The sequence below is a fragment of the Rhinopithecus bieti genome, unplaced genomic scaffold (genome assembly GCF_001698545.2).
Source record: "Rhinopithecus bieti isolate Rb0 unplaced genomic scaffold, ASM169854v2 scaffold_26603, whole genome shotgun sequence".
NCBI lineage: Eukaryota > Metazoa > Chordata > Mammalia > Primates > Cercopithecidae > Rhinopithecus > Rhinopithecus bieti.
This window is the reverse complement of record NW_016812252.1, coordinates 728,489-745,327: the sequence shown is the minus strand read 5'-3', so window position 1 is coordinate 745,327 and position 16,839 is coordinate 728,489. Positions and strand designations below refer to the sequence as shown.

The window sequence follows — 16,839 nt, the reverse complement described above, 5'->3', positions numbered from 1 at the left end:
GCAGTATTGGGGTGGGAGTTACCCGATTGTCCAGGAGTTGTGTGTCTCAGTTCACCTGGCTAGGAAAACGGATTCCCTTCCCCCTTGCGCTTCCAGGTGAGGCGATGCCTCGCCCTGCTTCAGCTCTCGCTGGTCGGGCTGCAGCAGCTGACCAGCACCGATTGTTCGGCACTCCCTAGTGAGATGACCCCAGTACCTCAGTTGAAAATGCAGAAATCACCGGTCTTCTGTGTTGCTTGCGCTGGGAGTTGGAGACTGGAGCTGTTCCTATTCGGCCATCTTGCTCCGCCCAAAACAAATTACATTTTAAGGAGTCTGGCTTCTATCCCTTGTTCCCTCCACCTACTCCCCACCCTTCACTTATAAGTAATAGTTTATCCTTCCATTTTATTGATTGATTGATTGGGTCTTGCTCTGTTGCCTAGCTAGGCTGGAGTGCAGTGGCACAATCACAGCTCACTGCAGCCTCCACCTCTTGGGCTCAAGCAGTCCTCCTGCCTCAGCCTTCCGAGTAGCTGGGACTACAGCTGTGCACTACCACGCCTGGCTAATTTTTGTATTTTTTGTAGAGACAGGGTTTTGCCACGTTGGCCAGGCTGGTCTCAAACTCCTGGGCTCAAGTGATCTACCTGCCTCAGCCTCCCAAAATGCTGGGATTACAGGCATGAGCCACTACACCTGGCTGTTACTTAATATGAACAAATACATATATATGGTCATATGACACATATTTGCTTATATTCAAATTCCCCCTTTCTTCGATAGATGGCAGCATAGTATAGTTTTCCCCAGTGTGCTTTTTTTGGGGGGGGATTGGGGGAAGGTGGTGGTGGGGAGTCTTGCTCTGTGATCCAGGCTGGAATGTAGTGGCGCGATCTTGGCTCACTGCAACCTCCGCCTCCCAGGTTCAAGTGATTCTCCAGCCTCAGCCTTCTTAGTAGCTGGGACTACAGGCACACACCACCGAGCCTGGCTAATTTTTGTATTTTTAGTAGAGACTGGGTTTTACCATGTTGGCGAGGCTGGTCTCGAACTCCTGACCTCAGGTGATCTGCCCACTTCGGCCTCCCAAAGTGCTGGGATTACAGGCGTAAGCACTGCGCCTGGCCCCCAGTGTGCTTTTAACACTGAGTGTGTCATGGGGATCATGCCATGATAGTGTAGATTAGAGATCTTCCACATTCTTTTTAAGAGCTCCAAAGTACTTCACTATGGGCATGTACTGAAGTTTATTCAACACAGTTTCTATTGATGGACCATTATGTTGTGTTGGGTCTTTCACTATTACAAATAGTAGTGTAATAAATAGCCTTGCATACATGTCTTTATATTTTTGCTAGTATGCCCTTGGGACAGATTCCTAGAAGTGGGATTTCTGGGTCAAAGAGTAAATGCATATGTATTTACTAATATTAAAAAAAAATTCTAGGAAGGAGATATACCTCAAAGCCCATGAACTATGCCTTTCCTAATTCCTGTGCTCCTGTCTTTATTAACAGAGTTATATCTCTTTCATTTCCTTTTAAACATCTATCCATGCAAGTGTTGGGGGAGGGTCTGCCCTATAGCACAGTCCAGAGTGTGGTGGGGATGAGGCTCAGTGTTGGGGCCTTTAGGAGTGCAGGGACCTCCTGTCAGCAGCCGGCATTGCCCACAGAGGCCAGGAGACGGGATGCTAGAACTCCCTTGTAGAAGTCTACATGTAGGACACACAACAGAGGGGGCTAAAGGAGGAAGCTTCCTTAGGTGTCATGATTGTTGGCACAGGAGGGAGACAAACAGCTGCAGTTGTGTAAGCCATTCATGTGGCAGTTTGGAGGTAGGGAGTGGGGAGGCCAGTGGGCAGGGCATACTGATGGAGAGAGCCCTCCATCACTTGCTGTGTGGCCTTGGCCAGGTCACTGCTGTATCTGGCTTCTATCTCCCGGTCCAGACCATAGAGGGGGCAATGTGGGGGCAGCAGTGATCTCTGATGGCTTTAGCTCTGATACTCCAGGACCTGGAGGCCCCAGGAAGCAGCTGTGAGCCCTGGGCTTGGATATTTTCCAGGGAGTGATCAGAGTGCACTTGCTAGAGGCAGAGAAGCTGGCCCAGAAGGACAACTTCCTGGGGCTCCAAGGCAAGTCAGATCCCTACGCCAAGGTGAGCATTGGTCTGCAGCATTTCCGGAGTAGGACCATCTACAGGAACCTGAACCCCACCTGGAACGAGGTGTTTGAGGTAAGGGTCTTCTTGGCTGCTCCTGGAATCCCTTGAATCCCTTGATACCCTCCAGCCTTCACTCTGAGTCATGCTGGGCAGAGGCAATCCAGGGGCAACACTAGGCAGGGAGTAGGCCTTGGAGACAGGCAGGTCTGTGGGATTCCCGCTCCCATATCTACCAGGCTTCCAGAGTAGGTTACTCTGGCCCGACTAAAGGGCCAGCCTGAAGGCAAATTCCTACCTCCTTTCTCCTTCCAGTTTTGTTAGAAGTTTCCAAATCAAAGAGAAAGAGCCTTAGAGGCATTTCTGCTCCACTCCTCTCAACCTCCCCTGTCAGAGTCAAACATCAGGATCCTGAAGTTCTTCCTTCAGTTCAACCACAATCCCTACTGTTTGAAGGGTGGGACCCACAGCCTGTTAAGGCCCCCAGATTACACATCCTAGGTGACCCCTCTGAACTTCCCCTCCCAATACACCATCTGGATGCTTTGTTACATTTGGGGTGAGGCAGTGAAAGCAGGGGTACTAAAAGGCAGCTTGGGGCTTCCTGGTATTGCAGACCCACAGAGGGGCAGGAGAATGTCATGAACAGGTGCTCTGGACACCACAGAGCCCATGCAGAACAAACAGCCACTGTCTCCTGGGCACCTGCTCTGCCATGGCTTACACATGTTTTCTCTAATCTTCTCTTCCCCCCACAGGGGAGGGACTTCACTCCCTTATGGGTGGGGTTCTCGAGGCACTGAGGAGATCAGGACCCTGCTAGCATTCTGAGCCACGATTTGGCTCCCCTTGGGTCATACATAAGGTCAGCTGTTGCCTGCAGGTCAAGACATCTCTTTTTCCTTCCAGTTCATGGTGTACGAAGTCCCTGGGCAGGACCTGGAGGTAGACCTGTATGATGAGGATACCGACAGGGATGACTTCCTGGGCAGGTGAGGAGGAGGGCGCACAGCTGGGCCTGGAGGCAGCCTTCCCTCCCTGTAGGGTGCTGGGCTGGGCCTTGGGACATAAATACCCTGCTCCTACCACTTAATGACTAGCAATCCTCTCTGGTCACCCTGACATGGTGACTGTGCCAGGCAACCTGCCTCACCATTCTACATTCCTACCACAAACCTTCCCAGATGTCTCCCAGGTGCCCAGCCCTGACCTAGGCCCTGGGGGGTACAGAGAGGACCCCAAGATTTGTATATTATGGCTCTGCTTTCTGCCTTCTTGATAATGTACGAAGTCCCCATTTGGAGTAGTGGACAAGGCTGGCATGAATGGCCAGATGCCCAGTTCCAAGGAACCCTGGGCCATGCTTTAGGGGGTAGAACCCAGCCCTTCAGGGGTATGGGAGGACTAAAATGATCAGGGTGGGGCTGGCTATCAAAATTTAAAACACATGTATTTTGATCCAGCAGTCCCACTTCCAGGATCTCCTATAAAATAAAAGCCCTGGTATCTGAAATGTTTATTACAGAACTATCCATAGAAGAAAAACAACACCCCCATCCCCTAAATGAATATCTAACCTCAGAGGACATTGGCTGAATGTTTGAATAAATTTTCCATTGCCAAACTACAGAATATTCTGCAGCTCTGAAAAACAAGTAGAATCTCTGTGTCTTAACCCGGAGGACACCCATTATGAACTGGGGGAGAGCAGCTGGGCATAACATATCATTTGAGTCATCATCTGGGAGAGGAACCTTGAATGCGTATTTCTGCATGTGTTCATGTTAGCAGAGAAAGGCAGGCTCTTAACACCGCTTATCTCAGATGAGGAAGCAGAAAAGGCAGTTTTACCCACATTTTCAGATTCCTATGTTGTTTAGCTTATTTCCATGAACATGTAATTTTGAAAAGTGGAAACCAAACTGGGAGGGGCACAATCTGACAGTTTAAGAAACACGCAGAATCTGTGTGTATTAGCCTGGATGTTAACACACATAGATTCACCACTAGATGTTGCTGATCATTTTGTATTTTTATCTTGAAACAGTTGCAATTTTTGTAATGTTGCAGATTAGAAGTGTGGCTTGTGGGTCATGCTTTATGTATTAATAACTGATTTCAGGTGTGTTTTGAGCTTAAGCACATTTCTTACAGTTATATAGAATTACATTTTCCCCTCTGGTTATCAGGACCTTCTGGTTGGGCTTGGCTCAGGGTGAGTTAGGGGCAAGCTGTGGTGTGAGTGTTACCTCCTCTCACACACACATGCTGTGTTTGTCCATATTTTGTTGCTATAAAGGATACCCGAGGCCAGGTAATTTATAAAGAAAATAGGGTTATCTGGCTCATGGTTCTGCAGGCTGTACATGAAGCATAGTGGCAGCATTTACTCAGGGCAGAAAGTGAAGGGGGATCAGGTATGTCACATGGCAATAGAGAGAGAAAGCGCAAGAGGAGTGAGAATGTCTCAGCTTATTTTTAACAACCAGATCTTGCATGAGCTCATTACTGTGGGGAGGGCACCAAGCCATTCATGAGGGATCTGCCCCCATGACCTAAACGCCTCTCACTAGGCCCCGCCCACCTTTAACATTGGGGATCACATTTCAACATGAGATTTGGAGGGGACAGACATCCAAACTACATCACATGCCAACTATACTTACCCCTTGTAGGGCACCTGGGGTAGTTTTGGAAATGAAGGGGCATTTGGGGTTATTAACATGGCTGTGAGAGGTGGTGCCTCTGGCATTTAAAGGGCACAGGACCAGGCAGCCAAATTCCTGCCATGCATGGGTAGTTCTGCACAATGAAGAATCATCTCACTCAAAATGCTAGTTGCACTGTCATTGAGAAATCCAGAGGTGATGTGTCCAGCAGCCTCTGCTTATCCCCTCTGGGTATGGGAGCTCCCTTCCTCCCCAGGTAGCACACCCAATGGGAGCAGCCCTGATGGTAGGTAGTCTTTCCTTCACTCAAGCTGATGCTGGTCTCCCATTGGTTCCTTGGGGTGAGTAAGATTTTGTCTTAATGGCTGCACTCAGATATCTGAAAACAGAGTCCAGTGTGGGCCTCCATGCCCTCTGCTGCTTTCTTCCTCTGAACTGACCCAATCTCCTCTCCCTATATATTCCAGCCTGCAGATCTGCCTTGGAGATGTCATGACCAACAGAGTGGTGGATGAGGTACAGTTGGTGCTTGCAACCCTTGGGGGAGTTTCAAGGTAGCCCTTTCCTGTGGACATCTCTAGCAGGTTGCTTCAGCCCAGCTATTCCTATGCTGTGGCCCCCTCTGTGCTGGGCTGCACACATGTCCCTCCTCAGGGCAAGAGCTGGGTGAGGCACTGATGGCTCCAGGAAACTCCCCAGGGTATTCTCCAGGGCCCCAGCTGGAAGAAGTTTCCCTGGGAAATACCCACAGACTAAGGACCCCAGCAGGGGACAATCACACTATAGAGGAGGGCAGGCTGGGCCTGGGTTTTTTTTTTAATCTCACAGCATAGCACTTCTGTCTTCCTATAACCACATCTCCCAGTCCCTCTGAGCCCAGAGCATACCCTGTCTGGGCTGGTCCACCTTTTCCCATACTAGGACTGGGTTTCCCTGTCCCTACTAGGATACCAGGTCCCAGGACTGGGCTGCCCAGAGAGCATCAGTAGCATCTCCCTGGCCCTTGCCCTGAGCTTTCCGCCCCTGCCCCACAGTGGTTTGTCCTGAATGACACAACTAGCGGGCATCTGCACCTGCGGCTGGAGTGGCTTTCATTGCTTACCGACCAGGAAGCTCTGACCGAGGTGAGTGTGGGGTGTCAAGGGCTCCCTAGCAGAAAGGTGGAGGAGCACACGTGCCAGCTGTGTGCAGGTGGAGGGAGGGAGGGAGATGATGCCCCCTGTTCTTGCTCACCTCCTGAAGAACATGTCACTTAGCCCGTCTCCACACAGGGCAGCTCCTGATGGCTCTCAGCAAATGTCCTCTGAGCATCTCCATCATCTTTAGATGATGGGGTTCTTAGAACTCTGTGTCAATGCCTGTCCTCCCAGTTCACAGGGAAATCCACTCAGTGTCTAACTTGAATCTGTCATGCACCAGTTATATTCCTAACCTCAACAAAAGGCTAGGTTGTGAGATGTCCTCCAGCAGCTAGTCTGGAGTGTGAGGGCTAGCTGACTTTCTTCTGCCATGAGTAGGCTTCTCCAAAACCAGTCTTTCTCTCCTGCTGCTGGGAGTACCCAGTGAGGGTCTGTGTCTGTTTGCAGGACCATGGTGGCTTTTCCACTGCCATTCTCGTGGTCTTCTTGGAGAGCGCCTGCAACTTGCCGGTGAGTAGTGACATGTCCAGAGTGTCACACATACGCAACAAAGTGCCCATCACTTTCAAATTGTCCTGTGTTGCTTTAACCCCGTTATTCCTGTGCTGCAGAGAAACCCTTTTGACTACCTGAATGGTGAATATCGAGCCAAAAAACTCTCCAGGTTTGCCAGAGTGAGTATGTGGCTAAAAACTCCAGGGAGGGCATATCACAGCTTCTCTCCCCAGAGTAACCACAACCCCTTGTCTTCTGGGCCACAGTCTGTGCACACATAGCCTAGGGATAACAAGAGGTGCTGATTGTGGAGTCTACTATGTGCCAGGCACTAGGCTTGGCAACTCATCCCCCACATTTGTTATCCCTGAGTCTCATGATGACTGTGTCATTCATTTTTATTACCATTTTTTGGGTCACACAGCTAAGAGGAGGAGCCAAAACTTGATTCCACTCTGTTTTCATAGCCCCGGGGAACAAGAGGCTGTGCCTGGCCAGGCCCAGCTCTGGCTTCTGGTCTTTTAACTTGGAACTGCTTTCTGGGGTTGGTACTGTCCTGGGGCTTACACAGTAATGACAGCCCAGGGGACTGGGGCATTAGCTTTCTCTCAAAGAGAGGTAATTGGGTGGTCCCAGTTCCCCCAAATGCTCCTGGGGGTTGGGGATAGGACTGTCTCAAGCTGATCCTGACTATGCCACCTTCACTGTTACGGATTTGATTCCTCACAGAACAAGGTCAGCAAAGACCCTTCTTCCTATGTCAAACTATCTGTAGGCAAGAAGACACATACAAGTAAGGTAAGACAGCTTGGTGTGTGGCCCTGGGGTAAGGAAACAAGGACCCAGCCCTTCTCAGGGAGAGAGGCAAAAGGGACGGGAATTAACTTATGGTGAATGCCTAGGCGGCACTTGATGTTATTTAGTCTTCAGAATAACCTCACAGAATAGTTTTATAGTTCAAGAATCTGAGGATCAGAGAGAAATGACTTGACCAAGGACACGGAACTAGGGTTCAAGTGTGGGCATGGTTCTGAAGCCTGTGTCCTTTCCACCAATCATGAATGTTCTCAGTCCAGCAGCCGAAATTCTGTTGGCTTCTCCTCTCCTGAAGTGAGCTCTAAGGCCAATATGATTTTCAGCTCCCCTGTAAAACTTCCTGGCAAACCACTCCCTGCCTTTGAGTGTGGTTGTCCTGTCCTAGTGCCTCCCATGAGCTGTAGTGTGTTTGGGTCTGATCTCAGGGCAAATAGGTAAGGTTCCCAATGGTGGCCAGTGGTAGCAGAGGGTGCTGGTATCCAGCTCTGCCCAACCTAACCCTTCAATGATCTCTCCCTCTTCTGTTCCCAGACTTGTCCCCACAACAAGGACCCTGTCTGGAGCCAGGTTTTCTCCTTCTTTGTGCACAATGTGGCCACTGAGCAGCTCCATCTGAAGGTTTGCTGGACGATGGGCTCTTGAAACAGAGTTAAGAGGTTTCTAAGCCAGGCAGGGTGGGAAGCTTGAAGTGCACCTTGAGCAGGTTCTCCTGGCAGTGTTTAAAGTCAGGCCCTTTTATGTGAGAGAGGACACTGAGGCCCCATAAGGCCTCATCTCCTTGAGGCTAGTGCCTGAGGTCATTGTATAGGGGGATGTGGGAGGATAAATCCTCAAGTCCCTTGACTTTCCCTGCAAAAGGATCTTTATATTTGCTACACAGCATCCAGAGAAGCCTGTGCTGGAATCTACACAGGACATTAATAATGGTGCACTTTAAAAAACATATATTTCATTTAATCTTCACAAAAGATCTGTAGAGTGAGCAGAGAGAGGCAAAAACAATGTCTTGTCCAAGATCTCATGACCAACAAGTGGTGGAGCTGGGATCTTTTGGGGTCCTGAGCCCTGCCTGGAGAGCAGCACAGCTCATCAGTCCCCAAAGCCCTCTGACTCTGGGAATTTAACAGACTAGCTCACACAGATCATAATTGCCTCTTACTCTGAGTCAGTATCTTCCCTGACAGAAGACAAGGATCAGGTCTGGCCTGATCCCATTCTAGTTTTCAGAATAGGACCAGATGCCCACAGAAGCACATTATAGACTGAAGTAACTCCAAACTTGGCTGGGGCCCAGATACTAGTAGTGGTGTGGTTGGGGCTTGGTTATCCTCTTATTTTGTGACTGGCCCACTGCCCAGGTGCTTGATGATGACCAGGAGTGTGCTCTGGGAATGCTGGACGTCCCCCTGTGCCAGATCCTCCCCTATGCTAACCTCACTCTTGAGCAGCGCTTTCAGCTGGACCACTCAGGCCTGGACAGCCTCATCTCCATGAGGCTGGTGCTTCGGGTAAATCTCTCTTGTCCCCTGGGGGAGGGGAGGAATAGAGCTCTGGCAGTGGAGCAGGGTGAACTCCCCCAGCACTAAGCACCTGCTCTGTGCCTGGAAGAAGCCAGGAGATGGAGTCATGTTTTTCATCAATTTTGAAATACTGAATGGGAGCAAGTCAATATTTGAAGAGATACTGGCTCTTCAAATATTGCCTCTCTTCCATTCTTTTTAAATTCCTCTTTCTAGAATTTTCTAAATGTACCTTCTCATCTATCCTCCATGTCTCTTGACTTCACCTAAATATTTCCCATCTCTGTATTCATGGTGGTACATTCTAATTCCCTCAGAGCTATCTTCCAGGCCACTAATTCTTTCTTTGGCTATGCCTTGTTTGCTGTTTAACCTGTTCATGGTTTTTTCAATGGTGATTTTTCATTTCTATCTTTTCCAAATCTATTTGGTATTTTCTCATAGCATTTTATTATCTTCTCATGTTTATATTCCATCTTTGGTCATTTGAAAATATGTTACAATGTATTAATATGTATGTTCTATTATTTGAAGATCTTGGGAATTAAATTTTGATGTCTGTTTTGTCTGTTGATGCTTTTTGATGGTGACTCATTTCTGTTTCATAACTTGGATTGCAAACATATGTTCAGTGTTCCTTTATGACCTGGATTGAGGTTGTTCTCTTCCAAGGAGTTTCTGCTTTTGCTGCAGCCCAGTACCTCAGGTACATTACAAACCTGAGTCCATTTTTATGTACATTTCTTAACCTTGGATTTCAAGATCCCATAGATAGCTCATATTTATACTCAAAATTCGTATGAGGACAGGCCTATGAGGTGTCATGTCATTAGGGAAGACTTTGTCCCCTCAACCAGAGTACAGGCTGTGACAAACACATGTTCTTGTCATCAGTCTTTGCCGGTAGGCAGAATAATTTTTACCCTAAACTACTTTTTTAACTAAAGAGATCCCGCCTTCATGGGTCTTCCCTTCAGCTCCTAGCCTCACAGCCTCTCTTCTCCTAACTCCCTGAATTCCGAGGTTGATATACAACCCTAGCAAAGCTTAACTTTTATTTTTCAGATTTTCTTTTTTAAACGGAATTATCCTTATTTTCTTGTGAATTTGGCTATGCATTTCAAAGGATATTTGCTTCATTTTATTTGGCATTTCTAACAAGTTTTTCAGAATGTTTGGAACACCATATGTTACTAGAAATGGAAGTTCCCTAGGAAGGGTCTTTATAATTCACAACTGAGGGGAAAGGGGGAATGAGAAACAGTGGCTGAGGTTGTGGAAGTGGTGACCCAGCTCATAAGCCACCCTGTTATCTATCTTATCTGCTTGCAGTTCCTGCAAGTGGAGGAACGAGAGCTGGGGAGCCCATACACAGGACCTGAAGCCCTAAAGAAAGGCCCTCTGCTCATCAAGAAGGTGGCTACCAACCAGGATCCCAAAGCCCCACCTCAGGAAGAAGGCCCTACAGATTTGCCTTGTCCCCCAGACCCTGCTTCTGATACTAAGGACACATCCAAGAGTACCACAGCCACCACCAGTGCTACCACCGTTGCCACTGAGCCCACACCCCAAGAGAAAGGCCCAGAGCCTAAAGGCAGGGACAGTGCCAAAAGGTTCTGTGAGCCCATGGGGGAGAAGAAGAGTTCAGCCACCATCTTCCTGACTGTCCCGGGTCCCCACTCTCCAGGGCCCATCAAGTCACCCAGACCCATGAAATGCCCTGCCTCCCCATTCGCATGGCCGCCCAAGAGGCTGCCTCCCAGCATGTCCTCGCTCAACTCCTTGGCCTCTTCTTGCTTTGACCTGGCAGATAGCAGCCTCAACATTGAGTATGCACCTCTCTGCTTAATCTTTTCTAAAATCGTCTGTATGAAAAATACCTCACTGGATGGAAAAGTAGATATGAAGTTACATTTCTGTGCAAGTTGTTTTTTCACAAAATATCTTCCTAAGAGGCAGCATGGTGTGGTAGAGAACACAGGAGGAGGGAGAGAGAGCCAAACAGGCTGGTTATGGCTCTAGCTGTGTACTGACTATAAAATAGATGCTGGACTCTGGTTGGTAAGGTCCCTTCCAGCAGAACCATTTCCTGAATTCTAAAGAATTATAAACTGGGATGACATGGAAAGCTTAATATGTAGAATTACATAACAAATGGCTGTCATTTATGAAGGGTTTACTATGGGCTTAGCATGTTATCTGATTTAATTCAACCTTCACAATAACCCTACAAGATGGAACTATCATAAAAGTTTAATAAATTCATTCAAGGCCCCAAAAGGAATCATGATACAAAGGGAGATCCCACTTCAGGGTTCCCGTTCTTCCTACTGTGAAGTAGGATAATTATACATGAATGCTGGATAGAACTGAATTCCAACTGAAAGTAAACTCACTGCAAATTATTATCCCACATGGCTCTATGCTCCTCAAGCAGGAATGCTTTGTCTTTCGGGGTGGGGGAAGAGGGCCAATGCCTGTTACGGCAAGAGAAGTGACGGGCTCTTTCTTTACAGAGGCGGAGACCCCAGGCGACGGCAGCTGGGCGAGATTCAGCTCACAGTGCGCTATGTGTGTCTGCGGCGCTGCCTCAGCGTGCTAATCAATGGCTGCAGGTAAAGGGATTCTAGAGCCAGGGAGGTCCTTTGGGAGCATCAGGTGACCATAAATCAGAGTAGGGACACTCAGAGCAATGAACAGGGCACATAGTCCCAAGATAACACTTTGGGGGAAAAAAATGAGATTTGAAGGCCTGAACACTGTAATCAAGTCCTCAAAGGGGCACTCTGGCCATCATTCTTCAGTGGTGCTAATGGGCTCAAGAGCCAAGGGCTTTGCTCAGATGCAACCACTGCAAGACTGTCTGGAGTGGCTGGTAGCCAGTACATTTTCCAAGTGAAAATCTCCAACTTCCCTTAGAAGGAAAGTACTTGCTCTACTCCAAGCTTTATAAAGATGCATGTTTTCAAAATCATGCATCTGATATTTTGTCCTCTAAATTCTACAGAGTATTACTTGATCATCAGGGCCACTGAGCATTTTTATCCTCAAGCGTATCTAATGCTGAATGGCTAATACAGCCTTCTCTCAAATGAGTATTTGCAGTGTTTGAAAACCAGGGGCCTTTTTTTTTCCTAATGTCTTTGACACCCAATCAGAAACCTGACACCATGTACCAGCAGTGGAGCTGATCCCTACGTCCGTGTCTACTTGTTGCCAGAAAGGAAGTGGGCATGTCGTAAGAAGACTTCAGTGAAGCGGAAGACCTTGGAACCTCTGTTTGATGAGACGTAAGTGGGCTGGTAGCCTGCCTAGAGTGCCTCATCCATTCAAGTATTTGCCAAGTACCTGTTATGTTGCCTGGCAGCCTATGGCTGAACAAGACAACATAGTCTATGACTTCATGAAGCTTCTGTACTTTGGTGGGAAAAAATGGAGTGCCAGAGAAGTTTATCAAAATGGCTACCTATATTTACTGCTCATAGAGGCTAAAGTGTTCCTGAACATGGAATGTTCCCTATTCTTTCTGTTTAAATGAGGTCTCTCTGGTAGTAAAAAGATTTGAATCTGTTCAAATAACATTCCTTGAGTCTAATGACCTAAAATTTCCTTTAAAGCTTGAAGCTCTTTGGCCTGTCTTCCCTCCTGCAACAAAACATAGGTGACAGGTGGAGAAGATACCCTCCCCTTCTCCACAAAGGCTTGTCCACCTGTGTCCTTGGAGACAAAGGTGACTCTGATCATATTAATTGCTTTTGATGGGCCAGTGGTGGCAAATCTTATCCCAAATATTTTTATTCTTAGAAGTCTGAATCTCATCAGCGTGTACCTTCTGCTTCAGGGTTCTAAAAAGACATTTCTAGCCAGCTTAGGAAAATATTACATCTCATAATTTTCCTGGCCAATAACTTTTTCAAAAAGGATTACACTGAGTCCTCTTTGGGCCATGTCTAAGAACTAGTATGTTCCTTTAACAGCTACACTTTGAGTTCATCAGTATCAAGAAAAGGGTATGAGGAAGAGAGAGACTATTCATTCAACATTTACTGAATGCTTTATGCCAGGCACCATCCTATACTCTAGAGCCACACAAGTAAGATATTTTGCCCTCAAAGGAAGCTCTGACATAATTATAAAAAGATGTCAAAATTGTGGTGTGGTGGCTACTACATGGCTAAGGGATTAAAAAAAATTATGTGGGAATATAGGAGGGAAGAGGTTTAACATTTGACTTTTCTGACAAACCTAAACCTGTTAATAATTCTCAAAAGTATGACAGCAAGATAAGCCTGGACTATCTGGAAGGCAGAGCTGGCAACCTCCACCCTAAAAATAAACCTAAAAGAGGTTTCCTCTGCCTTACTCCATAGGAGGTGGCCACTATTTTCCACACAACTGCAGCAAACCTAACTGTTCAGTGTTCTAGCCCTTAGCTGGTGAGAAAAAACTGAGAAGGGGGTTGAGGTGGTCCTATGAATAAGTACTATTCAGGGTGAGGAGGGCCAGCTAAAAGAGTGGTAGCCAGGGCCGGGCATGGTGGCTCACGTCTGTAATCCCAGCACTTTGGGAGGCCGCGGCAGGTGGATTATCTGAGGTCGGGAGTTCGAGACCTGCCTGACCAACATGGTGAAACCCTGTCTCTACTAAAAACACAAAAAATTAGCCAGGTGTGGTGGCGCATGCCTGTAATCCCAGCTACTCAGGAGGCTGAGGCAGAAGAATTGATTGAACCCAGGAGGCGGAGGTTGTGGTGAGCCAAGATCATGCCACTGCACTCCAGCCTGGGCGACAGAGTGAAACTCCATCTCAAAAAAAAAAAAAAAGAGGGGTAGCAAGGGTAGAATTGGAGAAAGATAGATGCAAACTAAGCCACAGCAGTCCGAGGCACTTCTAGGCAAACAGCCTCTTAATACTTCTGGGTTTTGTGAACAACACTGGACAGTGATTATCTGTAATAATGAAACATTGTGAGTAGTTATGAGCCAGTCCTGCTCTAGGTGCTCCTAATAGTCTGTATCTTCTGTTTTAGTAGGGAAATGGATGAAGCACTTTAGATTTTCAAGAAAACTGAATGAAATGCGTAATTCTCACTTCCTGACTTTTTGCTTCCTAAAGATTTGAATTTTTTGTTCCCATGGAAGAAGTAAAGAAGAGGTCACTAGATGTTGCAGTGAAAAATAGTAGACCACTTGGCTCACACAGAAGAAAGGAGTTAGGAAAAGTAAGTACAACAGAGATTTGATATACCAAGGAGATTATGATCAATTTGCTTTATCCCAATTTCTTTCCTTAATGCAGTGTTTTGGAGGGAAACTAATTATTTGTGATTATTTAGGTACTGATTGACTTATCAAAAGAAGATCTGATTAAGGGCTTTTCACAGTGGTAAGTGTGCCCTTTCATTTTATTACTGTTATCCTGCTATTCAAGACAGTTTTCCCTTTTCAGTACTATTTCAGCTACTTTGGTTATCAAGAAGGGAGAGAGATGAATACCTTTATTTAAGGCTTTACTGCCTGCAGACCTCACTGATACCCTAAAAGACACCTGTAAACTCTAGCCTTAACCCTGAACCCTGGCTGGCCAACTTACAGAGACAGGTTCTGTTGGTCTTACAGAGGCCCAGGCAGGCAGGACTAGGCAGTTTGTCCTGTTACCACAACACACTGTCATTACTAACGTTAAGTCCAAACCTAACTGTCTTACAGGTATGAGCTGACTCCAAATGGACAGCCCAGAAGCTGATGATGAGAATCCTTATCACTCACCTTTATATTGAAATGTGTATATATGTATATATATTTTTCCTTTGGATCACTTACATCAAATATATGTAGTTTGTCATTTAAATCAGAACCACTTGAAATTACACATTATTGTGTGGAATTTAACTGCATGACTGAATAGCATAAGGAAGAGGTTATTTAAAAGCAAGAACTACTTTTTTTGGTTGGATTTTTTTGTTCAAGTCCCGCAAGAAATGATATATTTGTGCCTACTAAATTATCCAAACCTCAGTGGTTACCTTTCACTTTTAGTAGGTAATTGTATACCATCTGATTTAGGACTTACCTGAATGTATGTACCAGAAAGTATCCTGCCCCTGGCATAGGGGCTGGGGGAGATCTGTTTCTGGAGCCACTACCAGCATTCCTGGGCAGTGACTGGCCAAAGGGAAGTCACTTTTTTATGGAAACAGAAAGTGACCCAACTCAAAACTGCCAAGAGCTAACACTGCCAAAGCCCTTCTGGCTGCCACCTGTGGTACTTGTATGCCTGGAGATTTGTTCTTTTATTTGACCTGGAGCTAAAAATGTTATTTCCCTACTGGCAAAAATGTTATACTGATATACTTAAATACCTTGAGTTAAATACTCTTGTGTAGTCTACGGGCCAAATTCCAGCATGTAGCATTATTTCCCTAGGAAAATGCAAACCAAGTTCCAAACCCAGGTCTATGTCTGACTCTCATAGCAAAGCACTGGAGACTGCTGAAGAGTTTCACCGTCAGAGAAAAGGAAGCTTTCAGATAAGTTTAGGCTACTAAACTTTTCTAAAGAGACGGTTAGTTCACCTAAATGACATGTTAAAAGCAAAATATATAAATTATATACTTAAACAAGTGCCTCTTTTACATTTCAGACTTTACAAGACCAAATATACTTCTCATCCCCTCTAACATTCCTGGACCTCCTTTTCTCTCTTACTGACTTAGACGTCTGACACTACCTGCCATCAGTTTTCTGTCTCTGCCACTGCCTTCACTGCCACTTTTCTGAAGCAGGGCAGCATTCAAAAACAAAGCTTTTGTCATGTTACTCTTATTCCAGTTTTCTGCCACCTTATTCACATGCAGATGTTCTATTCCAGAACAGTCCAAATACTATGCTCTGCCGACTCAAGTCCTGTCTCAAACCTATTTCCTTTATTAAGTCAATCAATAGTGAAATGGCCTCTTCCCACCGCCTGTAGCATTTACTGCTGATACTGAGTATTTTCCATTTTAATAGTTCCCAGCCTTTGTAACACTAAGTTTTAAGAAATGTTGTGGCTGGGCGCGGTGGCTCAAGCCTGTAATCCCAGCACTTTGGGAGGCCGAGACGGGCGGATCACGAGGTCAGGAGATCGAGACCATCCTGGCTAACACGGTGAAACCCCGTCTCTACTAAAAAATACGAAAACTAGCTGGGCGAGGTGGAGGGCGCCTGTAGTCCCAGCTACTCCAGAGGCTGAGGCAGGAGAATGACGTAAACCCGGGAGGCGGAGCTTGCAGTGAGCTGAGATCCAGCCACTGCACTCCAGCCCGGGCGACAGAGCGAGACTCCATCTCAAAAAAATGTTCTTTAGGCACCTGCTAAGGTTACATGCTAAGCAGCTACTTATATTTGGTATTTAATATTTGTTTACTCTCCAACTGAACAGTAGGGAACAAAATTCAAGCTACTTGAATTGTTTTTCACCCTCATCACCCTTGACTGTGTTAAGTACATAGAAGATGCATGGTGAAATTTGTTTCTGCTGAGGTTTCTATTTTAAATGGCAAATTCTCATAATAAAATGGAGCATTGATGCCTATCCTGTCTACCTCATGATGGCATTCTAATTGTTCCCTAAATAGACAAGTGCCTTGAAAATGGAGAAGCACCAGAGAAATAAGGGAATGTATCATATGTACATCTGAAACATTAGCCACCCTAAAACAGCTAATCAAAATGGCAGATAAGTGAAAACCTACCCCTGTTCTTCAAAACTCAAACCACAAACATTTATTTTAAACATGGTCAATTGAACCATTTTGATTTTTTTTTTTTTTTTTTTTTTTTAATCTGAGATAGAGTCTCACTCTGTCTCCCAAGCTGGAGTGCAGTGGCATGATCTCAGCTCACTGCAAGCTTGGCCTCCCGGGTTCACACCATTTTCCTGCCTCAGCCTTCCGAGCAGCTGGGACTGCAGGCACCCGCCACCACACCTGGCTAATTTTTTGTATTTTTAGTAGAGACGGGGTTTCACTGTGTTAGCCAGGATGGTCTTGATCTCCTGACCTCATGATCCACC

The 16,839-nt window shown here is 46.3% G+C and overlaps 1 protein-coding gene across 3 annotated transcripts in view; it reads left to right on the top strand.

Moving 5' to 3' along the window:
- The window catches only part of ESYT3 (extended synaptotagmin 3), a 45,393-nt gene extending 29,500 nt beyond the window's left edge, over positions 1–15,893 (top strand). Inside the window, exons 9-23 of one of the 3 annotated variants that reach the window (XM_017895854.1) lie at positions 2,050–2,220; positions 3,055–3,137; positions 5,282–5,330; positions 5,849–5,938; positions 6,401–6,463; positions 6,565–6,627; positions 7,178–7,246; positions 7,796–7,882; positions 8,623–8,772; positions 10,117–10,613; positions 11,301–11,399; positions 11,943–12,074; positions 13,900–14,005; positions 14,120–14,169; positions 14,493–15,893. In XM_017895854.1, the coding sequence (XP_017751343.1) occupies positions 2,050–2,220; positions 3,055–3,137; positions 5,282–5,330; positions 5,849–5,938; positions 6,401–6,463; positions 6,565–6,627; positions 7,178–7,246; positions 7,796–7,882; positions 8,623–8,772; positions 10,117–10,613; positions 11,301–11,399; positions 11,943–12,074; positions 13,900–14,005; positions 14,120–14,169; positions 14,493–14,529 (1,746 nt within the window). In that variant the 3' untranslated portion in view covers positions 14,530–15,893. Of the gene's footprint in view, positions 1–2,049; positions 2,221–3,054; positions 3,138–5,281; positions 5,331–5,848; positions 5,939–6,400; positions 6,464–6,564; positions 6,628–7,177; positions 7,247–7,795; positions 7,883–8,622; positions 8,773–10,116; positions 10,614–11,300; positions 11,400–11,942; positions 12,075–13,899; positions 14,006–14,119; positions 14,170–14,492 lie in introns of those variants that run through there. The other 2 variants (XM_017895855.1, XM_017895856.1) reach the window with 2 other exon arrangements.
- The last annotated feature ends 946 nt before the right edge of the window (positions 15,894–16,839 follow it).